Source organism: Geotrypetes seraphini, chromosome 4 (genome assembly GCF_902459505.1).
Source record: "Geotrypetes seraphini chromosome 4, aGeoSer1.1, whole genome shotgun sequence".
In the NCBI taxonomy this organism is placed as follows: domain Eukaryota; kingdom Metazoa; phylum Chordata; class Amphibia; order Gymnophiona; family Dermophiidae; genus Geotrypetes; species Geotrypetes seraphini.
Window position 1 is genome coordinate 95,203,891 of NC_047087.1, and position 27,488 is coordinate 95,231,378.

The following is a 27,488-nucleotide window of genomic DNA, read 5'->3' on the forward strand; positions in this document are numbered from 1 at the left end:
TCATGCGGAACCTTGTCGAACACCTTCTGAAAATCCAGATATGGATTGAATAGACACACAAAACCACTATCCCCCCACCCCACAACTTAAAGTACACCATTCATCCCCCCTATCTCTCTTTTAATTTAAATTGATCAAATTATAATTTCATCACAAATTACCCAATTTGCATTTGAAATATTCAGGAATACATAAAAAAACTGATAAATTGAACAAATTAAATATCATAAATAACAATGCATCAATGTACTTTACTCTTATACTACCTTCCTCACTTTTAATTTAAATCTTTTCATAACTATACCATCCCCATTATATGGTAACTACCAATTCCAATTTATCATATCATTTTATCAGAGAAAATTAGCAGGTATAATAACTATTTAGACAAAGCTAACTAAATTTCATATGTTCTCAATAACATGTAAATTACAATCATCTAATTCCTCCCACAATCATCCATATCTATAACTAGACTCCCTTAACACCTATTGCAACCCCTGTACCCAAATCTCATCATATCTTCTTAAAAATAACCAACACATTGAAATAAAATATTTATGTTTAATATTTATGGAAATAGAACCCCCACAACAAAAGCAATCCTACAAAGGTATAGAGTACTATACCAAAGTCCCAAAGCATTAAGAACATAAGAAGTTGCCTCCACTGGGTCAGACCGAGGTCCATCTCGCCCAGCGGTCCGCTCCCGCGGCGGCCCATCAGGTCTGCGACCTGTGAAGTGGTTTCTGACCACTTCTGTAACCTACCTCAAGTTATATCTGTACCCCTCTATCCCCTTATCCTCTAGGAACCTATCCAGCAGTAGCCCAGATTCCCTGCTGTAGCAGACTGTGCCCTGAGAGCTGCAGAAATGATAGCTGCATGAGAAAGAGTGTTAAAACAAACATTCCGCTCTCTTAAGCCTCAGTTACATAAGGAGTATTATTTCTGCAGGTGTAGAATTTAAGAAATGGTTTCAGGGAAACAATTCTTGTGCAAGTAAAACTGTTAAAAAAACACAAGATCTCGATGTTCTGGCACTAGCTGGAGAAAATGAGAATTACTTGCATACCACTACAGATCTTTGCTGATATCTACCCATTTCACGCTGCCTGCTTTACCCTCCACTTCCTGGGGCATTTCATCTATCACCTTACCCAAATCATCATGGTAATTCACAGCTTCAGTCTCCATCCAAGCAATGTCTCTGTTCTACCTCCCGGAAGTGATCAAACTAGAGTAAAATCTCCACTCTCCAATCAGGGTGCTAGAAAAGGAGTCCCGCCCCAGCAAAGCTTCCATCCCATTGGTAGGACCACAAAAATCACTCATGGATGCAATTCTCCACAAAAACAACAAACTGTCAGCAACTGTCAATTCTCTCCATTACACTTCCATATGATGTTTATGGAGTTGTATGAATTCCTCGAGTTTCTTCGGGTCCCGATAATGAGTGGTACTATTGTTAAATGTAACCCGCATGACAGCAGGATAAAATAAACCGTACCTTGCCCCTAAATCCCGAAGCTGCCCACGAAAATTCAAAAATTGCTTTCTGACAGAAGCTGTCTGCCTGGCAAAATCTGGAAGAAAATGAAGCTTCTTGTCCTTCCATTTCACTGTTTTTAACTGTTTGGCAGCCTCAAAAATCTGTATTAAATGTTTAAAATGCAGTACTTTAATTAGCATTTGTCTAGGTCCCTTCTGGTTGCTCTGCATACGAGAGGGCACCCTGTGTGCCCTCTCAATTTTAAATGGCTCCAGAAAATGAAGGGATAAAACTTCAGGCTTGAGTGGTGAGGAAAGCAACAGGGTTTTTTTCCTTCCAATTGCTCTGGGATTCCTAAAATCCGGACATTTTCCCTCCTGCTTCTATTCTCCATCTCCTTCAAATCATCAGAGATCTGGGCTATAATTTTGTGATCCAAATGGCTCTGACAAGCAGCCTCCTCCACTGCCACAACCCTCTGTTCTAGTTGTTCAGCACGAGCATTGCTCACTGCCATTTGATGGGACAGGTTAGAAACCTCACTCTGCAGTCCATTTAATTTTGATGTATTCTCTTTCAGCAATTCTTTTATTATTTGGAGATCTTCTATAACTTGCTCCATAAGTTCGTTGGATTCCTTAGGCAAAGGAATCTTAGATGGTGTAGGGGGATCAGCTTTCAACCGCTTGGATTTTCCCCCGATGGAAAAGCAGTATCTGTCTTATTTTGCTTTCTCTAAGCCATATCTGAGATTTAGTATAGCAGTATTTCAAAAAATAGAGAAAAAAGATGTATTGTAATCCTCCAGAATGTTCAAATATGTGAGGCAGGGGAGAGCAGTGAGATTATGCTCCGCCTCCCCCGAGGCTGTAGTTCTGATGTTAACATTAGTAGGTGGGACTTAAGCCCCAGTGGGAGTTTGAGGCTGGTCTGCATAGTTTTCTATGAGGTCAGCTGTATTTTCTGGAGAGGGCGATTTGAATGGCCTGCCTTTAAGGGGGCGTTTCTATGACATCAGATGCCCTGGTATTCAAAATCTGAGCCAGCGGTGGCCATTGTTGCAATGCCTGTGAGCACGGAGTCTATGAGCCAAAGTGAGTACTGTGGTTCTTTGAATTAAGGAATGTTTAAATGTTTAGTTGTTTAAGCTGGTAAGCATGTCTACTTTTTTGCATATTTTTTGTCGAGCCAAACATAAGCTAATAACTAAAGTGAAGAAGGACACAGTACTACTAGAAAGGGTCCAGAGAAGAGCGACTAAAATGATTAAGGGGCTGGAGGAGTTGCCGTACAGTGAGAGATTAGAAGAGACTGAGAGGGGACATGATCGAAACATTCAAGATAATAAAGGGAATAGACTTAGTAGATAAAGACAGGCTGTTCATCCTCTCCGAGGTAGAGAGAACGAGAGGGTACTCTCTAAACTTAAAAGGGGATAGATTCCGTACAAATGTAAGGAAGTTATTCACCCAGAGAGTGGTAGAAAACTGGAACATTCTTCCGGAGGCTGTTATAAGGGAAAACACCCTCCAGGGATTCAAGACAAAGTTAGACAAATTCCAGCTGAACCAGAACGTACTCAGGTAAGGCTAGTCTTAGTTAGGGCACTGGTCTTTGACCTAAGGGTCGCTGCGGGAGCGAACTGCTGGGCATGATGGACCATTGGTCTGACCCAGCAACGGCAATTATTATGTTCTTTGTTTGGGAACAGGAGAATTTGGGTCAAGAGTATTGGAGTTTTGAATAATTTGTCACTTGAGTTTATGGATGTGGCGTATTTCACATGGTTAATTAAATAGTAGGGTTTCCCATGGGTCTGTACTGGGACCGCTGCTTTTACCATATTTATCAATGATCTAGAGATAGAAATAACTAATGAGATAATTAAATTTGCTGCTGATGACACAAAGTTGTTCAAAGTTGGTAAATTGCAAGAGGATTATGAAAAATTGTTGAGGTTGGAAGACTGGGTGTCAAAATGGCAGATGACGTTTAATGTGAGGAAGTGCAAGGTGATGCATGTGAGAAAGAGAAACCCGAACTGTAGCTACATGATGCTGGGTTCTGTGTTAGGAGTCACTGCTCAGGAAAAAGATCTAGGAGTCACTATTGAGGATACTTTGAAACTCAGCTCAATGTGGTGGTGGTTGCTAAGAAAGCAAATAGAATGTTAGGAATTATTGGGAAAGGAATGGAAAACAAAATGAAAATGTTTTAATGCCCTTGTATTGCTCTATGGTACGGCTGCAACTTGAATACTATGTACAGTTCTGGTTGCTGTATCTCAAAAAAGATAAAGCAGAATTAGAAAAGATACAGAGAAGGGTGATGAAAATGATAAAAGGGATGGGATGTCTTCCCTATGAGGAGAAGCTAAAGGTGCTAGGGCTCTTAAGCTTGAGAAGAGATGGCTCAAGGGCGATATGATAGAGGTCTATCAAATACTGAGTGGAGTGGAAAGGGTAGATGTGAATTACTTGTTCACTCTTTCCAAATATACTAGTTCTAGGGGGCATGCGATGAAGCTACAAACCAGAGAAAATATTTCTTCACACAACCTGTAATTAAACTCTGGAAATCGTTGCCGGAGAATATGGTGAAATCAGTTAGTAGGGTTTAAAAAAGGTTTGGATAATTTCCTAAAAGAAGTCCATAGGCCATTATTGAGATGGCTTGGCGAAATCCACTGCTTATTCCTAGGATTTAAGCAGCATAAAATCTGTTTTACTATTTGGGATCTAGCTAGGTTCTTGGGATCTGGGTTCCCACTGTTGGATACAAAATACTAGGCTTCATAGTCCATTGGTCTGTCCCAGTATGGCAATTCTTATGTATTTAGAGTGCTGGGTTAGATGGCCTGAAGATTCCTAATTGTACAGGAGATTGGCCAGCACTGAAGAGGGAGGGTGATGGGTTGTGAAGGTTATCAGATGATGATCAGGGAGGGGATAGACTGCCGTGGAGAAATTAGTGATAGAGGAGTTGGAGAAGACAAGATCAAGGCAGTGGTCGTTCTGGTGGTGGAGTGCAGCTGAAGATCAAATGAGGATGTTAAGGCTAGAAGCATAAGAGTCAGAGGGGGGTTAGCATGAATGTTGAAATCACCAAGAATGGGGGAGGGAGATGGATTCAAGAAAGAAGAAAAGCCAGGAGTCAATGTTGGTAAGTAATGAAAAGAGGGACTTATTAGCGAGTCAGTAAGTGACAGCAGTGCAGAGATGCAAATGTACAAAAAGAGAGAGTGGACTTCAAAGGAAGAGAAGTGGTGGACTGAGGTGGAATAAGGGACTGAAATCTGCAAGAGGGTGAGAGTAGTAGTCCAATGTCACCTCTACAATTAGCTGGGCGAGGCATATGGGAAAACAGGTAGCTTGTGCAGATGGGGAATTCTGTGCACAGTTGTGCAGAATAGAGTGTGCTGAGTACTAATTGTGGTGTGCATAAGGAATTATAGAATACTAGTGTGAAGTTGCTTTGGCGTGTCCCAGTTTAGGCATGCCCATTTTTCGCCAGGTCAGTGGCTGGCATAAGTTGGCATGCTGAAATGTACTATGTTAATAAAGGGAAAAATCTCCCCCCCCAAAAAAAAAAAATAAAAAAGAGAAGGGTGAGGGAGAGAGATAGCCCAAACAACACACTATCACAATTAGGAAATATTTGTAATAGGTATTATCTGTGAAACATCCCTGGGCTACCTTCGTGTGAATTTTTTGTGATAAACCAATACACAAAACCAAGTGCTAAAGGTGAAAAAGTGAAAAAATAAACCATAAACATACAAAGTTGTTAAAGCTGTCTCTACCACTCATCCAGGGGACAAAAGAGCGTCCAAAATCAGCTGAACGAGCAGAAAAAGGAAAAAGCACCTATAGGAGGTACTTAGCTTCTCCGTAGAATATTAGCCTTTTGGGTATTTACTTGTGACAGCCGGTGCATTAGGGGTGTTCCCCTTTGCAAGCTGTGTTACTGAGGGCTCCTTCTTATTACAAATATTTCCTAATTGTGATAGTGTGTTGTTTGACCTGTCTCTCTCCCTCATCCTTCTCTTTTTGGGGGGGGGGCTGGGGAGATTTTTCCCTTTATTGTTTTATCTCCCCTCTTTTTGGGTTTGTTTGTAGTTCCTTTGAAATGTACTTTGTAACATTCATAACTGATAGTTTTCCATAAGTTGCATTAATTGCTTGGCGACACACCCATAGCCTGCCCATGCCATGCCATGCCAAAGTGTGTGCTTCCCTTGTAGTTATAGAATAATACCTAGTGTATATAAGCATTTGACTGCAAGTTCTTATGCCTCTGATATAGGTAAGTCGTCTGTTTATAGAATTGCCCTGATTGATTTGTATGACTCCAGAAGAGTTCTGCTAAACTGTATAATGGTGTTTTTACAGGTCTCTGTACTCCCAGAAAATATCAGCTGCTTCTCCTAAGAAGCAGATTGAATGTCCCCAAGACAAGGGAAAGAAGTGTTCTCATGATATCTTCTTAACGAAGAAAACCCAAGACAAGGGAAAGAAGTGTTCTCATGATATCTTCTTAACGAAGAAAAAGGAGCCTAAAGGTTTGTTTGTGAATTTGGTAATAGTGGTTTTGGGTATTCAAATCTAGTCTATTGAATGTTAAATATACAGAGCTGTGTATGTCTTTCAGCTCTATAGAAATGATAAATAGTAGTTGTAGTAATGTTTGGTGTTTGGTAAGTTAGTCTGATAAAAAACATTGAGCAAGTCGCCATATATACCTAGAAGAGATGGCGATAGTAATCATTGTTTGTCCTCTTATTTTTCCAGATCTCATATTAGAATTAATTTGAAAAGGTGATGTATGTTGTGTAGCACATATGTATTAGGTTTGATGTAAAGCACGCTTATGTGACAAAATAATCGTAAGAAAGATTATAAGGAGGCTTATAAAGGCATCTGTTGATGACCCTAGTTATTGTAATTCAGTAAGATGAGCACATCCATTTTAGTCATAGGACTTGGGCCAGTTGTTTTCAGGACATTCTCTGACAGTTTCATATAGGACTAAAAAGGAAGGAAGAAGCTGTTAGGAGACCAACAAATGATATTTATGTTTGCATTCCCCAGTTATGTCTAACACCAGCTCTAGCAGGATATATATTTCAAATCTGATATATTCTAATCACAAAATAGAAATAAAATTATTTTTTCTACCTTTTGTTGTCTCTGGTTTCTGCTTTCACCTTCTTTACACTCTCTTCCTTCCTGCGTCTGCCCTCTCTGTCTCTTCGATCCAGCATCTGCCCCTTCCATCCACTGTCTGCCCTCTCCCCCTTCCATATGGTATCTGTCTTCTTTCTATGCCCCTCTCCCCTTTCCATCCAGCCTGTGCCCCCTCTCTCCTTTTTACATGATTCATTCCAGCTTCACTGCTCTCTTCATTTTTATCTCTCCTACACCAGATCTAGCATCTTTGTCCCTCTCTGCTTATTTCTCTGCTGACCCCCTTCCCATCATCAATCTCTTACTTTCTCATTCCTGTCTCTCCCCGTCCCCTCCTCTAATCTCCCTGCCAACTGTTTCCTTCCTTTTTTCCTTCTCCCTTCCCTCCTCCTGTCCAGCAATCACTCTCTTCCCTTTCCCTCCTCCCCTCCCAGCACCATCTCTCCTTCTCCTTCCCTCCAGGTCCAGTAGCAGCTGTCCCTTTTTTTTCCCTTGCCCAGGAGCTTCCCAGCCTTCAACAGTGGCTTTCTCCCCTCCCAGAAGCTCTCCGTACTTGCCAGCGCAGCAATTCACTAAGGCAGCTTTGAGTCCTTTGATGGGTCGCGCCGCCTCTGAGGAAAGAGGAAGTTGCATCATCAGTGGCGGCTGCGACTCAGCAAAATCCCCAAGGCTGCCTTCATGAATCGCTGCGCTGGCAAATACCGACAGCTGCTGGGAGGGGAGAAAGCCACTGTTGGAGGCTCCCCATGATCTCGCCAGCCCTGTGCGGACCAGCAGGAATTTTCTGTGGACTGGCACCAGTCCACGGACCGGCAGTTGAAGAACAGTGGTCTAGTTTGTTTTTTCTATTCTCATTTAAAAAAAAAAAAAGGCACACACATTGGAAACAGAATAGGACTGTCATTTGATCATTCTACAGTTTCCTTCCATTAATACACATATTTTTTCTCGCTGTACTTACCAACTATTTGCAGCCAGATTATGGCAGCTCTTTTTTTCCTATTCCTTCCTTTCTTGAGGATAAAGTCATATATCTCTTACTTGATTCTCAAGTTTCTGAGTTCACTACTCTCCTTTCAGTAGAAGATGAGACTGGCCTCTGCAGTAACTTTGCATATCCTTTCTTGTTTTTCTTCTATACGGGGATAGTCCATATTTCCATTCCCTGTTCACCATGGTTTTCTTACACTTCTCTGCTGGTATCCCTTTTTTCTTCAGAAGTGCTACTTCTTCTTGCCATCCTTGTATTTGCTCTGGTCATTTTCAAGACTTACCAGAGCTGTCTCTCACAGCCCTCAAGGGGAGCAATTTTACCATGTGGTTTTGCTCCCAGTCCTTCACTTTTTTTTTTTTTTCTTTCTGTAATCCACAGTAACAATTTTTCTCTCCTTACTACTGTGTTTTTTCCTAGTCACTAGGAACCATGCTTTCATTTTGCTTGACAGAATTCCCTTTCACTCCCATCTGTGTCTTCCTGAGTCACCCACACCTGGGTTTACCTGCACTTTTTGGTCTGGTTGTCCATATATGTACATTTGCAGTACCCATTTATTCTTTTCTTTTTGAATCTTTCTGGCATCTTCCTCGCCTAGGTCATCTATTATTTACAACCTCAATTACTTTAGTATTCCGTGGATTCTTCCCTTTATCCTCTTCTTGAGGATATGGTTCTTCTGCTTAGTCTGTATTTATTTCCTTCCCTTGCCTCTGCCCACTTGGCTCAGATGGTATATCTGATTTTTTTGTGAGACAACAAGTGTTTATGTTTCTTTAGATGCCAACTCTCCCTCTATCCACTATGCTAAAGCTTGGGAGTCCCACATGTGAGGATATGTTGCCAGCTTGTCTAAGGATAAAGCACAGTTACTTACCGTAACAGGTGTTATCCGGAGACAGCAGGCAGATATTCTCACAATCCACCCACCTCCACTGGTTGGCTTCTTCACTTGGGCATAGAACTGACAACCTCACGAGCTGGCATTGAACGGGAAGGTTCTCGCGCATGTATGGTGTGGGCAGTGTTGAAGTTTTGCTAAAAGCTTAAAGTGACAGCATACTTTATCACTGTCCATACTGGGGCTCCGTGGATGACATCACCCACATGTAAGAATATCTGCCTACTGTCTCTGGATAACACCTTTATAGTAAGTAACTGTGCTTTTTGTGCTAACGAGCCATAGTTTCCTGGGTAAGTCAGCCTCTAAGGCTTCTAGTTCCAGATGGATTTGTGCAGCTTTTGCCTCACCATATATTGGGTGTGGAAGGCAAGATTACCATACAAAAATTGGCCTATTTTGGACATGTGATAAGGGTGAATTCACTAGAAAAGGAGGTGCTACTTGGAATGGTCAGTGGTAAAAGGAAGCAGGGGAGACCAAAGGCCCATCATGAATGACACGGGAATGAACATCAAGCAATTGAAAGAAACTGTGGAAACAGGGAAGTATGGCAAGGACTGTCTTACAGAGTATCCAAGGGTTAGACACGACTGAGTAGATAGTAGTAGTAGTTTACAAAGCCACTGTAGCAATTCCTGTGTGGCAAATGCAACAAAGCCTATTTAATTTCTATGGGCCTCATTGCATTTACCACAATGGGAATTGCTACCACAGCTTGTAAAAGGGACCCATATTGTCATTGTGGACAAAATGTTTGTCTTCTGTTCAGAGTGTAGTGATGCCTGAAAAAGCAACCAGAATGTTAGGAAATAAATGAAAAATGAAACAATATCCCAAAGCTTCTCTATTGTTCCATGGTGCAAATGTACCTTGAATACTGTGCACATTTCTAGTCATTGCATCTCAAAAAAGATGTAGCATAATTAGAAAAGGTTCTGAGAAGGGTGACCAAAATAATTAGAGGTTAGGTTCTCTTAAGCTTGCAGAAAAAGTGACTGAGGGAAAATATGATTGAGCTCTACTACACTGTGTTTAAAAATAAAACAAACAAACTGTATAAACTTGTTTTCTGCATAGCTCTGTCAAAACTTGCCAAATTTAAATACAATTTGGAATATATCATCCTGAATAAATTTGCAATAAGCCTAGACTCACGTTAGCCACCTCACCTAAACAATGTCACCACCACCTAGTGATTATTGTCCTTATATGCGCAGACACCTTTTTGCTTTTTGGTTTTCAGTCAGGAGGATCTGATTGTATTAAAAATTTGTATCTGGAGAAAGGTTATACAGTAGTTATCTGACTAGTACAAGAGTTTCCAGAAAATAGGTGGAAGAAGGTAAGCATAGAATATGTTTTATAGAAATTGCAAGATAGGGGCTCAACTGATCACCAGTGAGAAAGTGGCAGGGTTGATCAGTTTGCTCTGAAGGAAACATTGTGACAGTTGGATTACAGGATAGAAAAATGACATTGTTTTTGTGAGGTGACCAGCGTGCAAGTAGGCTTATTTTTTCAAGACGATATGTCCCAAATTTGATTGAAATTGGTTGGATTTTTAAAATCATGAATAGAATAGAACAGGTAGATGTTTAGTCTTTCGAAAAGTTCAAAGACTAGGGGGGCAGGCCATGAGGTTACTAAGGAGTACATTTAAAACAAATCTGAGAAAATATGTTTTTACTCAATGTATAATTAAGCTTTGGTATACGATGTCTTAGGGTATGTTAAAAACAACACAACTGGCCTTAGAAAGATTTATATAAATTCCTGGAGGAAAATTCCATAAACTGTTATTAAGGTAGCCCTGGGGAAAGCCACTGCTTATATCTTAGCAATGTAGAATCTGGCTTCCTTTTGGGATCCTTTGTAAACCACAAAAAAGGCAGGAAGAATCCACAAAAATTACATTTCTGTACACATCAACAGTGGGAAACATTGTGATTCCAATTGTCTTGTTATCAAAATCACCCAATGAACAAATATATAAATAAATGTACTTTATGGAGGAAAATGATCTCAGTGAAAGGGACGGACTACAAATGTTAATTGTTTAGCGGTATCACTGACCCATATCCAATTTCAATCATAAGCCAAAAAACCTCTAGTGTTCTTAAACGTGTTGTGAACTTCACAGAGAAAAAACAGCACTTATCTTAAGTCGCTACAGAGTGTCTCCATTTCACCAACACCTTCTTCAGAGGAATGAAATGGCTGTAAATCTAACTCTGTTTAACACAGTTGCAATTTCTAACAGGAAAAAAAAAAGGAAATGAAACACTGGAAAATAAAGGTAAAAGGTCGACTTAAATTATTACAACTGAGGCATACAGGACATTGTAAGTCTGTATCGGCGTGCTGCAATTTGGGTTGAAGTTTCCCCATGCTGTGTTGTAAAATGGCCTTGGGCAAATTTAAAGCCCACAGCTGAGCTTAAGGGAAACCAGTCAGCAGAGAATGTGTCGTGGTGACTTCCTGTAAAAACTACTGAATGAAAAATATTGAATAAAACATATCAAGGAGGTGTTACCAATAGGCAGATCATTGAATATTAATGTTCAGGCCGGATGGCTCAACAGAGTTAAGACAGAATATCCATCTTTTTTCACATTGTATAAGTTTCCTATCTCAATCTCCACCATATATGTTGGTGGGGATATGATCAATCGCAAGACATTTGAAATCTGGAAAAACATGATTGAAAGTAGAGCAATGAGCAACCAAAGGGCTCCAAATTTTTGCAGTGTAATGCATGATTTGTGTTCATTCATTCATGTGTGTAGATTTCTAGATGTTTTGCCTACATAACATTTCTGACAAGGGCAAATGATCACATAGACAATAAATTCAGTCTTACAATTAGTATGGTGTTTCAAAAAATTAAACTTTGCCATCCAAAGGATTCCTAAAATCGTGGGACGCAATTGTCAGTGCACTGGCTGGTCTTTTTTGTGTGACAGTTGCAGCACATTGAAGACCACCCTGTTTATATGGGCCTTCAATAACTGACCTCACGACACCCAATATGCTGGTATAAGTAATATGTATTTTATTAACAAACAAGAACAGCTTACAAGAATAAATCTTTCAGCATATGGAGTAACAGAGCATAGATAGGTACATCAAGCCGGCTTGAAGAAACCTCAGATCTGTTCTACCTATATCAGCAAAAGGCTATTTTATATACATTTTTGACAGCCTGAGACCAGGTTAGTGCAAATTATATTTCTAATTTCTATTGGTTACTTACAATCATCATTTCACTTATCAGTTTATTAATTGGTCAACATCTTTTCTTTTTCTGAGTCATACCGCGTGTGATGCCCTTGTGTACCAAAAATCTAGCTATTTCCCCGACATATGCCATTTACTATCAAGGTCATCCATTTTCCAGTAAGGGCCTGCCCATTCCGGGATTTTCCTTGTATAATAGTTAATTTTATATTCTTGGTCAATGGTATGTGCTGATCCTCTTATGTTTGCTTCCTTATTTTTATGATACTTCAGCAGATGTTCATGCTAGTTGCTTATGTGAAAGGACAAGTTCCACTTGACTTGCTTTCTCAGCATTTCCCTTGATTTGCTTATCCCAGAAGAACAGATTGTGTAAAAGCTGACAGTTTGTTCAGGGTGTATTTGCAGGCCTTTAAACAGTGTTGGCATATTTCTATTATTCTGGGGATTTCAGGGGGCCTATCTTCACCTCCAGTGTCACCTGTACGCACCTGTACAGGCCTTGCCTTCCACTCTGTCCTCAACATGTGCACTAACAATTACAGTATTTTTCGCTCCATAAGATGCACTTTTTACCACAAAAAAGTGGGTGCGTCTTATGGAGCGAATGCAATTTTTTTTTTAACCACCTCCCCCCGCCACCTGATACCTTTTTTTAAATGCCAGTGGTCCAGCGCGGTCTTGACAGGAGCTTTCTGTGCTCCTTGCCCCTCCCTCGCTGGACAGCTGCTTCCTTTCTTGATGCAGAGCGGCAAATAAGGCAGGAGCGCCAGTTTTTCGCTTCCTGCCTGGTCCCTCGCCACTCACTGAATGGCTGCATGGCATGGGGAAACTTCAGCCTGAATTGGAATACGTCAATAAGTATAGCTTACAATGTCCCATATGCCTCAGTTGTAATAATTTAAGTCAAACTTTTGCCTTAATTATCCAGTGTTTCATTTCTTTTTTTTCCTGTTAGAAATTGCAACTGTGTTAAACAGAGTCAGATTTACAGCCATTTCATTCCCCTGAAGAAGCTGTTGGTGAAATGGAGACACTCTGTAGGGACTTAAGATAAGTGCTGGTTTTTCTCGTTGTAGTTCATAACACATTTAAGGATACTGGATTTTTTTTGACCTATGATTGAACTTGGATATGGGCCAGTGGTACTGCTAAACAATTAACATTTGTGGTCTACCCCTTTCACTGAGGTCATTTTCCTCCATAAAGTACACTTATTTTATATATATGTTTCTTGGATGATTTTGATTCCTTTTGTAATCCTGCCAGGTACTTTGGACCTAGATTGACCACTGTTAGAAACAGGATTCTCTGTTTGATAACCTAATTTAGCATTTTTTATATTTTTATAAGTGAGAATAGTGGGTGAAGAATCACTTTGCAGCTATTTTCTGATTTGAATATTTTTTGGGTCATGAAAGTTTGCATCTTAGTCTATTAGACCTGTATTCAATTATACAAACTGAATCTGGCCTAATACAGTTTATCTCAAACTTTATTCTTTTTTAACATAGGTAATGAAGAAACTGATTCTCATAAAAAAGGAAACAAAGATCCTGATTCAGAGAAAGACCAGTGTCTGAATTCCTGTAGTAGAAAGAGAAGAAGTAGTGGTTCTAGTTCTGATCAAAGTAGCACCAGTTCTCAAGAGAAATCAGCACAACGATTTGTAAGTTAAATGTGTTTACTGCAATGGTTCTTGAAAGCTTGCATAGTAAAAGTTACAGCTATTATTAAGCCATTGTAAGTATTAGGATTTTTTTATATACCGCCTATCAAGGTTATCTAAGGTTTTTTTACAATCAGGTACTCAAGCATTTTCCCTATCTGTCCCGGTGGGCTCACAATCTATCTAACGTACCTGGGGCTATGGAGGACTGAGTGATTTGCCCAGGGTCACAAGGAGCAGCGCAGGGTTTGAACCCACAGGACGTGCCGATGCCCAAAGATCCTGCCTCTTGCCTGGGCTATGCCTTGAGCATCTGCACATGCTCGAGGACTTCTGGCTCTCGCTCTCTCCGTCCTTGCATGAATGGTTGCCATCAGAACTGACGACAACCATTCACACAGTGGCGCAGGACCAGGCAGGCGTGCGAGAAGCTCGTACCTGCCTTGTTCGCCGCTCTGCCTCTTGCTGCCACAGCCATCCATCGGGGAAGCACCAGGAGTCCAAAAAGGTCGCTGCCTTCCATCAAAGGAAACACCATGGGGCGTACAAAAAGGTACGTGGGGGCCCTGCCGGGATTTAAATAAAGTAAAAATAGTACACGGGGAGGGGGGGGAGTACGGAGGGGAGAACAAAAAGGTACGGAGGTCTCTGCAGAGATTAAAGTAAAAAAGGTACGGGGGGCTGCCCCTGCCTGCTTGCCACTAGGCCGGCCTGCCCTGTCCCTACCTGCATGCCAGCCCTGTCCCTACTAGCATGCCAGCCACTAGACCAGCCTGCCTTGTGCCCTGTCCCTACCTGCCTGCTAGCCACTAGCCCTGCCTGCCTGCCTGCCAGCTACCTGCCCTGTCCCCTGTCCCTGCCTGCCAGCTACTAGCCCAGCCAGCCACTAGACCTGCCTGCCCTGTCCCTACTTGCCTGTCAGCCACTAGACCTGCCTGCCGTTTGCCCTGTCCCTGTCTGCCCTGTCCCAGCCTACCACTAGACCACCAGAGGGGGACATGGTACAGAGCCTGGTAGGGAGGGGGAAAAGGGCTCAGAGCTTGGCAAGGAGTGTGGGGTTGGGTACAGAGCCTAGCAGGGAGAATTTGGTTCAGAATGGGGTTTTTTTTTCTTGTTTTCCTCCTCTAAATTTAGGGTGTGTCTTATGGTCAGGTGCGTCTTATGGAGCAAAAAATACGGTACTTTTGATAGCAATCTCAGATAAATTCTTTACACTACCCTATTTTGTCAACTTTAGGTATGTGGAATAGTAAGCTAGAACCTATAGTTCCCTTATTCTTCTTGCTGATATTTTTCTAGTATCATGTTACAATCTTCTAGGAAACAAATTTAAAGTAAGTAAGCACCATTGTATCAGAAGGTGGCTTCATCAGCTGAGAAAGCACTGAAACTTCATCACATTAAATATCTGCTGGACTCGAAACATTTCCACATCATTGTGCAAGCTCTGATCTTACTGTTCTAGATTAGTGCAACATTGTGTACCTGGACATTCCAAACAAGCTCCTGAAGAAGCTACAGATTGTAGAAAGTGGTTAAATTAATAGGAGGAGGATGGTGGTTCAAGCATGCCACCCCTTTCCTGGTAAAGCTACACTAGCTTCCATGCAAAGTGAGAATTGAATTCAAACTCTTGACGATAACTTTCAAAGGTATATATAGTCTAGCCCCTGGCTACCTACAAAAGTTTGTTCAAACTTACCAACCAAAAAACCCAAGAAGAGGAGTATAGAAAGGATTACTGGGTGAAACTGAAAGAAGACAAGAGAGAGATATGTCTGGCGAAAGTGCAGGCGAAGAGCATATGGCTAAAAATGTAAAAAAGGGAGCCCAAAATTTTTTCAGATATATTAGTTGAAAGGAGGAAGATGAAAAATGGAATTGCTAAACTAAAAGATGCTAGGAACCGATATGTGGAGAGTGATGAGGAAAAAGCAAACGTGCTAAACAAACACTTCTGTGTTCACAGAAGAAAATCCCGGAGAAGGACCGAGATTGTCTGGTAAAGTTACGCAAGAAAATGAAGTAGATTCTGCGCCGTTCACAGAGGAAAATGTTTATGAGCAACTTTAAAAACTGAAGGTGGACAAAGCGATGGGACCGGACAGGATCCATTCCAAGATACTGAGGAAGCTCAGAGAGGTTCTGGCGGGTACTATTAAAAAGACTTCTTTAACAAATCTCTGGAGATGGGAGTGGTTCCTAGGGATTGGAGAAGAGTGGATGTGATCCCTATTCACAAAAGTGGTCACAGTGATGAAGCGGTAAGCCTCACTTAGGTTGCTGAAAAAATAATGAAATTGGTGCTGAAAGAATGGATAGTGAACTTCTAGAATCTAATGGGTTATAGGCTCCAAGGCAACATAGCTTTACTAAAAGTAAATCATGCCAAATGAATCTTATTGAATTTTTTGATTGGGTGATCAGTTAATTGGATCCAGGACATATGCTAGATGTCATTTACTTAGATTTCAGGAAAGCCTTTGACACGGTTCCTCATAGGAGGCTCTTGAACAAACTTAAAGGGCTGAAGTTAGGACTCAAAGTAGTGAACTGGATTAGAAACTGGTTGCTGGACAGATGCCAGAAGGTGGTGGTTAATGGAAGTCGCTCAGAGGAGGGAAAGGTGAGTAGTGGAGTCCCTCAGGGTTCAGTGCTGGGGCCGATATATTGTTCAATATATTTGTGAATGACAATCCTGAAGGAATAGAAGGTAAGGTTTCCCTTTTTGCGGATGATACCAAGATTTGTAACAGAGTAGACAATGAGGAGGGAGTGGAAAACATGAAAAAGGATCTGCAAAAGTTAGAGGAATGGTCTAATATCTGGCAACTAAAATTCAATGCAAAGAAATGCAGAGTAATGCATTTGGGGATTAATAATCGGAACGAACCGTATATGCTGGGAGGTGAGAGGCTGATATGCACAGAGGGGAAGAGGGACCTTGGGGTGATTGTGTCTTAAGATCTAAAGGCAAAAAAACAGTGTGACAAGGAGGTGGCTGCTGCCAGAAGGATGCTGGGCTGTATGGCGAGAGGCGTAACCAGTAGAAGAAAGAAAGTATTGATGCCCCTGTACAGGTTGTTAGTGAGGCCCCACTTGGAGTATTGTGTTCAGTTTTGGAGACCCGTATCTGGCAAAGTACATAAGATGACTTGAAGGGGTCCAGAGGAAGGCGACGAAAATGATAGGAGGTTTGTGCCAAAAGATGTATGAGGAGAGACTGGAAGCCCTGAATAGGGGTGGGCAACTCCAGTCCTCGAGGGCCGGAATCTAGTTGGGTTTTTAAGATTTCCCCACTGAATAGGCATTAAAAGCAGTGCATGCAAACAGATCTCATGCATATTCATTGGGGGAAATCCTGAAAACCCAACTGGATTCTGGCCCTCGAGGACCAAAGTTGTCCACTCCTGCCCTAGAGGAAAGGAGGGACAGGGGAGATATGATTCAGACGTTCAAGTACTTGAAAGGTATTAACGCAGAACAAAATATTTTCAAGAGAAAGGAAAATGGTAAAACCAGAGGGCATAATTTGAAGCTAAGGGGTTGGAGACTGAAGAGCAAAGTAAGTAAATTCTTCTTTAAGGAGAGGGTGGTGGATGCCTGGAATGCACTCCCAAGAGTGGTGGTGGAGAGGAAAACTGTGACAAAGTTCAAAAAAGCATGGGATGAACACAGAAGATCTAAAATCAGAAAATAATAGTAAATATTGAAGAACTAAGGCCAGTACTGGGCAGACTTGCACGGTCTGTGTCTGTATATGGCTGTTTGGTTAAGGATGGGCTGGGGAGGGCTTCAATGGCTGGGATGGTGTAGATGGGCTGGAGTGAACTTTGGCAGAGACTTCAGTAGTTGGAACCTAAGCACAGTATCGGGCAGAGCTTTGGGTTCTTGCCCAGAAATAGCTAAGAAGAAGAAAATATTTTTTTTAATTGAATCAGGTTGGGCAGACTGGATGGACCATTCGGGTCTTTATCTGCCATCATCTACTATGTTACTATGTTAAGCTCTTAGATTTCTAAAAGATACGATAATTTTTTTACCTACCTATCAGAAGTGTCATCTGAGAAGGACTTTCAACTCCACTATCCTAGGAAAGGGAGTAGAACTTTGGAACTCTCTTCCTTTAGAGATCAGATTGGTGTTGGACTACTTGCATTTTGTTGATTAGTGAAAACCTGGTTATACAAGAAATATTATGATAGATAAACTGTTCCCCAAACTCGACCCTTACAATATTCAGTGTACACTCCTGCTGCTATTTAGGTTAACTACTGGGTAGTAGCCAGTATTCTGAGCAATGGTATGTATGCAAACAGGAGCTTAATTGTAATATTAGAGAGTCGTATGGCTTCATGGTCTTGACTAACACTGTCACTTTTTATCAAATTATGAATCTAGGTTGTGTATTTACTGCATTTCTTGTAATTGTTGTTCCAGTGCAATGGTTCCCTCCCAATGGCCACAAGCCATCTGCAGAAGGAATCCACTCTGGATTTTTTTTATGACTCTCCTCTACTTCACAGGGAGCTCTGCTGCCATCTGCAGTTTTTCCATTGTGCATGCGAGCCAGAAGGAGTGTTCTGTTCTGCTCTCTCTTATTTTTTTATTCGGTGTTTCAGTGCTCTGAACTTTCCCATTTAGCTCTGCCTGTAGAGAGAAATGGCAGATTATGGCCTGCAGCTGACAGGCCAATCCCTGGAAGTACTTATTAGCCAGCCTGTGTAGGTATAATCGGAGCATGGGGCTGTCCCCATTTTTCTTACCTACTGCTGAGCAGGGGTTGGAGCGCAGCAGGTTAGGAACCCTTAGGAGGCTCAGCGGTGTCTCGCAGGGTGCTGGCTGCATTTTTCGTCTCCCCCCCTTCTGAGTGCGCATACATTGGTCCGCGGGGTGGGGAACGGTTAGGCTCCATAGCTCAGCGGTGTCTCGCAGGGTGCTGGCTGCATTTTTCACCTCCCCCCTTCTTAGTGTGCATCCATTGGTCCGTGGGGTGGGGGATGGTTAGGCTCTGTATTTGACCGACAGCCTAAATGATCATCGTCAAGGAGGCATTCCCAGTGATTTTTCTCTATTCAGCTACCTTTCAGAGCTGAGGCACGCTGCAGCACAAGTCACAGTGAGTAAGGCTGTCACAGCCTGTGAGGTGATTTAGGGGGAGGTGGTCTGAAATCTGCAAATCCGAAGGTTGCTGCATGTTCCTCTGTGTTTACAAGAAAGAAGATTAGCAAATGTAAGCACCTATTATTTTGATCCAGTGCCTAGGTCCTCAACATTAAGATACTCCTTGCATGTTCTGCGCTAAGTTACAGAAAAGGTTGCTTAAGGCTAAGAAATTGCAGCCATAGTCTACTTCATTGACTATGGCTGGAGACTCTGATGCTGATTATCAACTTCGATCAATGTCAGTACTGACAGTCAGTAACACCTGCATTGGGGGAACTTCGTAAAAAGGCATCGTAAAAAGGCATCGTAAACATCTCTCCCCCTCTAAACAGGCATCAATGTTGTCCCAGGCATCATCGCCATCCATGTACTCCAGTGGTGCACAGATGCCAGATCACCATCTTTACAATTGGTGTGTCCTCTGAGACATGCCTCGACATAGCGGTCCCCAGTGCCTTGACACCCAACGCAGACAGCACATACTGTTCCCATGCCAATATCCGTACTGGTGCCATCTATTCAGATCAGCTCAGAGAGTTGTTACAGAAGGAGCTCTCTGGGTTGTTGCAGCCGCACTCAATGCAGAAACCTGCTTCAATGCACCCAGTCTTAGTCCAGTCCAAGCATCGCCATCAAACTCCATTGGGTCATCGATTTTTGACAACAAACCGTTGAGTGTCTACGTCAAGAATATGTCCATCTTCTTCTAGAGAGCACAACTCATCACCTTGATGTCTATCTTGACGCAATCCTCAACACTTTTCTCAACATTCTATATTTACAAGGACTGACATCAAGGAGTATGACTCAGACTTGTCTCCACGCTCTTCTAGCAATGACCCTGACTTGTCTGCAGATGAGTCCTATGGATTCCATCTGATCTATCTTCTCCACCGCTTCATGAAAGGTCGCTTCCAGAAAGTCTGTCTTTTACAAAGTTTATCAGACAATTGGGGCAAGTGCTTCCAATTAATATGGAATCTGAGTCAGAGCCTCAAGCAGAGCTCATGGATGCTCTCCTTATTCAAAAACTGGGAAGCTCTACTGTCTGTTCACGAAAATTAGATACTCTCTACAGAATTAATTGTGCCTAGGCTCTGACAAACCACAGTTACAGCACCAGTCCTTGGTTGTAGAATCTGCCTTAAAGTGAGCTGATAGTTCTAAAACTTATGCAAGTACTCCACCAGGCAGAGAAAGCAGAACATTAGATAAGTTTGGGCACAGAGTATTCCAAGGCTCCATGCTGGCTAACGGAATATTAAACTACAATTTTTACATGACATTTTATATGAAATCACTTATCTTAAAATGTCATATTTTGATCGTATACCATCAGAACATCTGAATGATTACCAATACCTGACCAATGATCTCCTAAAATCTATAAAGTACATGGTGTGCTCCATCTTCATTGCTTTTGACATAGTCCCTTGTACCACGTCGGTCTCTATTACCATGTGTAGACAAGCTTGGCTGTGAATTTTAGACCTAGACATCAACGTACAAGATCAATTCGCCAACATACCCTGTATAGGAGATGATCTTTTTGGAGATCGCATAGAAGAGGCGATTTGAAAGATCAAAAGACATACTGATTGCATGACCACCTTGTCTTCTAAGACAATCCAGTCTCAAGCACAAAGGAGATATTCTACTACCTTCAGACGTTCCATTTAATATGTCAAACAAAAATAGGGAGGAGAGAGAAGGGAGGAGACTCTAGATGGAAGTGGTGAGAAGGAGAGAGAAAAAAGGGCACATGCTGAATTTGGGGAAGAGAATAGAGCTAGATACTGGAAGGGGTGGGGAAAAGAGGTGGCAAGCTGTAGACAGACACAATGAAAGAGGGAAATTGAGGACTGAATAGTAAGAGAGAATTTAGATAGAGACAGAAAATAAATTGAAAAGGAAGACCAGGGAAGAAAAGGAGGAAGGGAGAGGAGAGAGAGATGCCAAAACATGGGGGGAAGGGAAGGAGACGGATACTTAACATGACCATTTATTTTTTTCATCAAAACGGGACATCTATTAATTGTCAGTCCCACCCCCAATCCCGCCCTAGCTCCATCCCAATTCTACCCTAGCCCCGCCCCTAATTTCTTCCATTCATTTTTCATGTACACGTAATATCTTATTAATTCATAATGGAAACCATAAAATTACCCCCCCCACAAAGCACATTATATGCAGAGAAAATATTAATTATTTATATTTGGGGGGTTTTCAAAGATGTCAAGGCAGATGACTTTAAAATATGCAATGTCACCTCAGTAACTAGAGAAAAATAGACAAATATAGTGCAAAATATAGACAGCAGATATAAATTCTCAAAACTGACACATTTTGATCACTAAATTGAAAATAAAATCATTTTCCCTACCTTTGCTGTTTGGTGATTTCATGAGTGTCTGGTTGCGTTTCCTTGACTGTGCATCCTTTCTTTCATTTCTTTCTGCACTCAGGCACAACAATTGTCCCTTTCTATTCCCCTCCCTCTCTCCTTCATTCTTTACTATGTCCTTAATGCCCCCAGTGCCTCCTTCCTATGTCCTTAGTTCCCCTTCCCATGTCCTTAGTGCCCCCAGTGCCTCTTTCCCATGTCCTTAGTGCCCCCAGTGCCTCTTTCCCATGTCCTTAGTGCCCACAGTGCCTCTTTCCCATGTCCTTAGTGCCCACAGTGCCTCCTACCTATATCCCCCTCACTGCCTTCCAGCCTTTGTCCCCACCCCTCTCCCAAAGCTAGCCAGCCTACCTCCTTCCCTCCCTGCCTTGCTAAAGCCAACCTGCCTCCCTCCCTCCAGCGCTGAAGCAGAAGCCTGCCCCCCCCCAGACTGGCCCCCGCTGCTGCTGCCTACTGCCGCTTCAAACACCTCCCCAGTCTGCCGCAACTGCCGACCGCCACCCGCCTTAACTAAAGCGAAGGAAGGTCCAGGCGCTGGCCCACAAATCTTCCCGACTTCAATTCTGATGTCGGAGAGGAAGTTCTGGGCCAGCCAGGCAGCAATTGGCTGGCCCAGAACTTCCTCTCTGACATCAGAATTGATGTTGGGAAGGTTTGTGGGCCTGCACCTGGACCTTCCTTCTCTTTAGTTGCGGCTGGTGGGAGCTGGTCCGGGGGGGGGGGGGTGCAGGCTTCAGTGCTGGAGGGAGGGGAAGCGATCACCTGTCCCATTGTCCCCATGCACAGCTTCAGGACACTGTCCCTGAAAACAGGACATTTCGGGGTCCCGAAGCAGTGCGTGGGGACAACGGGACAGGAGATCTAAAAACGGGACAGTCACGTTCAAAAAGGGACGAAAGGTCACCTTAATCTCAGATACCAGATCTGGGGGGAGGAAAGGAGGAAGGAGACAGATACCAGATCTAGGAGAAGGAAGAAGTCAGATACCAGATCTGAAGGGAGGAAAGAAGGAGAGAGATGCTAAGATCTATTGGGGGAGGGGGGAGGGAGAGATGGAAGGGAAGAAGACAGATGCCGCACCATGGGAGGAGCAGAGGGAAGAAGATGGATGCCAGACCAATGGATGGGAGCGAGAGATGGAAGGGAGAGGCAGACAGTTTCTGGAAGAGGCTTAGAAAGAGAACAGATGCCATATGGAAAAGGCAGAGAGAGGGCAGACAGTGGATGGAAGGAAGAGAATGATGAGAAGATGAGGAAAGCAGAAACCAGACAAAGGTAGAACAAGATTTTTCAATTTCTTTATTTCTTTTTTTTTTTTTGCTTTAGGATAAAGTATTATCCCAGGACAAGCAGGCAGGTATTCTCACATATGGGTGACGTCATCCAACGGAGCCCCGATGTGGACGCCTCACAAGCAGACTTGGTTGAAGAAACTAGAAGTTTCGAGTTGCCCGCACCGCGCATGCGCAAGTGCTTTCCCGCCCAGCACAGGGCGCGTCTCCTCAGTTCTTAGTTTTCCACGGAGCCGAGAAGTCCGTCTTTGACTCTCTGTGTTCAACTTTGTTCACTTTTTGCCTTCTATACGACCACGGTTTGTGTTTTTTTTCTTCACGAATTGCTGTTTTGTTTCATTTTGTAAAAAGTAAAAATTTTTTTGTCTTCCATCCATTCTCTGGGACGGGCCGCTTGGCTGCAGCCCGCGAGCTTCGACTTTGCGGCGGCTATTTTTCTATCTATGTCCCGGCCTGCTACAGGCTTTAAGAAGTGAAGCAAGTGTCGGTGTGCAATCTCCCTCACGGACCCTCACAGACGCTGCCTCAAGTGCCTTGGGCCGAAACATCATCCAACGTCGTACCTGTCTTGTCAAACACTTCAGCCTTGTGCTTTCAAGTGTCGTTGAATTTTGGTGGATAAGCTCTTCGACATGGAGTCTCCAACTGATCCCTCGACTTCGATGGCGTCTTCGACCTCGACTTCCATTGAGGCTCCTTCTGCGCCTCCTGCTTCCACCTCGAACCTCATCAAACCTTCATTGTTTTCAGCGGCTCTTGCTTCAACGTCACCTGCTGTAACTTTACCTGTTTCCTCAGGTCAGATGGCTCAGCAGTCGGTTCCACCAGTGGTGATTAAAGTGTCCAAGACTACTAAGTTGAAACACATTCACACTGCCTCGAAGGAACCTCCAGCCAAGGCAGGTGGTCCTGTTTCAGACGCGGCTCCAACCTTGCCGGCTTCTTTCCAGACCATATTAGAGAAGCAGTTTTTTCAGTACCTTACCATTATGGGTCCTAAACTGCTTCCTATTATCCTGCCTGGGCATTCAGCAGACTCCTGCGAGGTCGAGCCGCTTCCTCTGTCCCAGTCGGGATCACACTCTTTACAGGGAGCAGAGTCTATGCGAGTGTCTGGTCTGCCATCCAAGCGCAAAAAGCAAGGAGTAGATTCTTTGCGAGTGCATCGACAGGAATCCTCACACTCTCAGCAAGTAGCAGAGTCTGCGAGTGCATCGAGGTTCCTCCTCCAAGCCTCTGGAGCTTCGATCTATAGTCCTATTCATACATTGGCATCGGCTACTTCCGTCTCCAAGGTGAAATCTCCTCAATCCTCGAGATCTGGTTCTAGACACAGTTCTCACCATCATTCGAGCCTTCATCGAGGCATTCTTCCAGGCATCGGTCTTTGCAAGATAAACCATCTTCCTCGAAGCCTCGCTCTACTCCAACCTCGACCAGACCACCGACTCCTCATTTGAGGTCTCCAATGCCGGACCTCTAGGATATTCCGGTCTTGATTGCCTTGTCCAAGTCACCGGGTTCTTTACTTTTTTCCATGCCGAAGCTTCTTCTTCAACACATGCTGCCTCGACGTCCTCGAGTCCTTCTCGAGACAAGGCATCGCCAGATCAACTATCTTTCTCGTCTTTCCTTCGACAGATGACTGTAGACTTGGATGTACAATTGGATACTGACTCCAAATATTCTAAGGAATATCTCAAAGTCATGCGTCTTCCTCAGCCTCCGGCAGAGTGTCTCAAGCTTCCACTTCTTAAGCTTTTGAACCAGGCTTTTGCTCGATGCATGGAGACTCCCTTTTTCATACCAGCAGTTCCAGGAAAATTGGACTTGAGGTATAAGACAGTGCATCACAAGGGATTTGACAATTCACAATTATCTCATCAATCCCTGCTAGTTGAATCTTCCTTGAAGAGATCCCATCCTTCCAAGGTCTATGCCACAGTTCCTTCTGGAAGGGAGGGGAAAACTATGGACAAATTTGGATGTCGCATTTTTATTTCATCACTTATTTTGAATTTCTTCTTTCTCTTCTACCAAAGTTTTTGACTTATATGGATAACCACATGCATTTTGAGTTTCAAGAAGTCATTGCTTCTCTCAGTTATGTCTTCATCTCCTGCAATCATCTTACGATGCCTTTGAGTTATCTGCCCGAGCGGCTGCTTGCTCTGTGGCTATGCGTCGTCTTGCCTGGCTTCTTGCCTAGAATATTGCCTGCCTTGCTTGCCTTGACATGGACCCTAACCTTCAAGATCGCCTGGCTAACATTCCTTGTCAAGGCAACAATCTCTTTGATGAGTCAATCGAGGCAGCCACGAAAAAATTGTCTGACTACATAAAAATATTTTGCTTCAATCGTCAGACCTAAACCAAAGCCAGCTCCTGCCAAGTCTGCACGCCCTGCTGTTATCTATCAAAGGCGTTTTGCTCCGAAGCCGGCTCCTTATACTCGCCCTCCTCTGAAAAAACAGCAACCTCAAAAGCAACAGAAATCCCAACCTTCTGCTGCACCTAAGGCTTCTCAGCCTTTTTGACTGTTTACAACAGAACAATAACCTCCACCGTTCTGTCTCTGTCCCCTTTTCCCCCTATAGGAGGTCGTCTCCATCATTTTTACAACAGATGGGCAATAATTACATCTGACCTCTGGGCACTTACCATCATCAGGGAAGGATACTCTCTTCATTTCGCTCAGGTTCCTCCAGACCTTCCTCCAAGAGAGTATCCTTCCAATCCATCCCAGACCGCCCTTCTTCAGGAAGCTCAAGTTCTGCTTCATCTCCATGCCATTGAACCAGTTCCTTTGAAACAGCAGAACAGGGGGTTTTAATCCCATTACTTCCTTGTTCCAAAGAAGATGGGCGATCTGCGACCCATTTTGGATCTCAGGGCTCTCAACAAATTTCTAGTCAAAGAAAAGTTTTGAATGTTGTCCCTGGCATATCTTTATCCCCTTCTCGAGCAGAACAACTGGTTATGCCCTCTGGATCTCAAGGAGGCCTACACTCATATTCCCATCCATCCGTCCTCCTGTCAATACCTCAGATTTCGGGTGGAAAATCTGCATTACCAATACAGAGTTCTACCCTTCGGCCTGGCCTCGTCTCCCAGAGTGTTCACCAAGTGTCTGGTAGTGGTAGCAGCAGCTCTACAAAATCATGGTCTTCAGGTATTTCCCTGCCTAGACTAAACTAAACTAAATCTTGGGTTTATATACCACACCATCTGGCTTATCAAAGATTCCACATCTCAAGGGGTTATTGTAGCGACCCAACGGACTACCTGGTTCCTACAAAGTTTGGGATTCGAAATCAACTTTCCCAAATCTCAACTTCAGCCCTCGCAGAATCTACAATTCATTGGAGCTGTTCTGGACACTGTCCAACTCAGAGCATTCCTTCCACAACAACGTCTGGAAGCTCTCCTTCAACTCTGTCATACAGTGTCTTCCTGCTCTTCCATCTCAGCGAGACACATGATGGTACTTCTGGGTCACATGGCCTCCACAGTACACGTGACTCCTTTTGCCAGACTTCACCTCAGAAATCCTCAGTGGACCCTGGCATCTCAATGGACGCAGGTTTGCGATCCTCTTTTTCGACACGTTACAGTCACTCCTTCTTTGAAGCAGTCTCTCTGTTGGTGGATGCTCTCTTCCAATATATCCAGAGGCTTGCTTTTTCAAATGCCCCCTCATTAGAAGTTCCTCACGACAGACTCTTCCACCTATGCTTGGGGCGCTCATCTCGATGGTCTCCGTACTCAAGGCCTCTGGACCAGTACGGATCGTCAATGTCATATCAATCAGTTGGAACTCAGAGCGATCCTCAAAGCTCTCCATGCTTTTCAATATCTCCTTCACGACACAGTAGTCCTCGTTCGCACGGACAACCAAGTCGCCATGTATTATTTCAACAAACAGGGAGGGACAGGGACTGCCTCCGTTTGTCAAGAAGCTCTGGAGGTTTGGTACTGGGAAATTCGCCACAACACCTTCCTTAAAGCTGTCTACATTCAAGGGGCATAGAATTGCTTGGTGGACAACTTAAGTCATCTCCTGCAACCTCACGAATGGACTCTCCATTCCTTGTCTCTTCATCACATTTTTTCACAGTGGGGAACGACTCAGATAGACCTCTGCAGCTCCCCACAACTACAAACTGCCTCAGTTCTGCTCCAGGATATACTCTCCTCACCGCCTCGAGGCAGATGCTTTTCTTCTGGAATGGACAAATCTTTTCCTCTACGCATTCCTTCCATTCCCTCTCATTCTCAAGACTCTGGTCAAATTGAAAAATGATCATGCCACCATGATTCTGATCGCTCCTCGGTGGCCGAGACAACCCTGGTATTCCCTTCTACTTCAACTCAGCAGTAGGGAGCCATACCTTCTACCAGTTTTTCCTTCTCTGCTTACACAGAGTCAGGGATCTCTTCTTCATCCCAACCTGCAGGCTCTACAACTGACAGCCTGGTACCTCTCAACATAACCCCTCTTCAGTTTTCTCAATCTGTTAAGAGACATTTTAGAAGCAAACATAGTAGATGACGGCAGATAAAGACCCGAATGGTCCATCCAGTCTGCCCAACCTGATTCAATGTAAATTTTTTTTTTTTTTTTCTTCTTAGCTATTTCTGGGCAAGAATCCAAAGCTTTACCCAGTACTGTGCTTGGGTTCCAACTGCCGAAATCTCTGTTAAGACTTACTCCAGCCCATGTACACCCTCCCAGCCATTGATGCCCTTCCCTGCCCATCCTCCACCAAACGGCCATACACAGACACAGACCGTGCAAGTCTGCCCAGTAACTGGCCTAGTTCAATATTTAATATTATTTTCCGATTCTAAATCTTCTGTGTTCATCCCACGCTTCTTTGAACTCAGTCACAGTTTTACTCTCCACCACCTCTCTCGGGAGCGCTTTCCAGGCATCCACCACCCTCTCCATAAAGTAGAATTTCCTCACATTGCCCCTGAATCTACCACCCCTCAACCTCAAATTATGTCATCTGGTTTTACCATTTTCCTTTCTCTGGAAAAGATTTTGTTCTACGTTAATACCCTTCAAGTATTTGAACGTCTGAATCATATCTCCCCTGTCTCTCCTTTCCTCTAGGGTATACATATTCAGGGCTTCCAGT

The 27,488-nt window shown here is 43.2% G+C and overlaps 1 protein-coding gene across 1 annotated transcript in view; it reads left to right on the forward strand.

Moving 5' to 3' along the window:
- The window catches only part of SENP7 (SUMO specific peptidase 7), a 286,873-nt gene that overhangs the window by 50,753 nt on the left and 208,632 nt on the right, over positions 1-27,488 (forward strand). The window contains exons 4-5 of the mRNA XM_033943657.1: positions 5,884-6,053; positions 13,328-13,482. Of these exons, the coding sequence (XP_033799548.1) occupies positions 5,884-6,053; positions 13,328-13,482 (325 nt within the window). The remainder of the gene's footprint in view (positions 1-5,883; positions 6,054-13,327; positions 13,483-27,488) is intronic.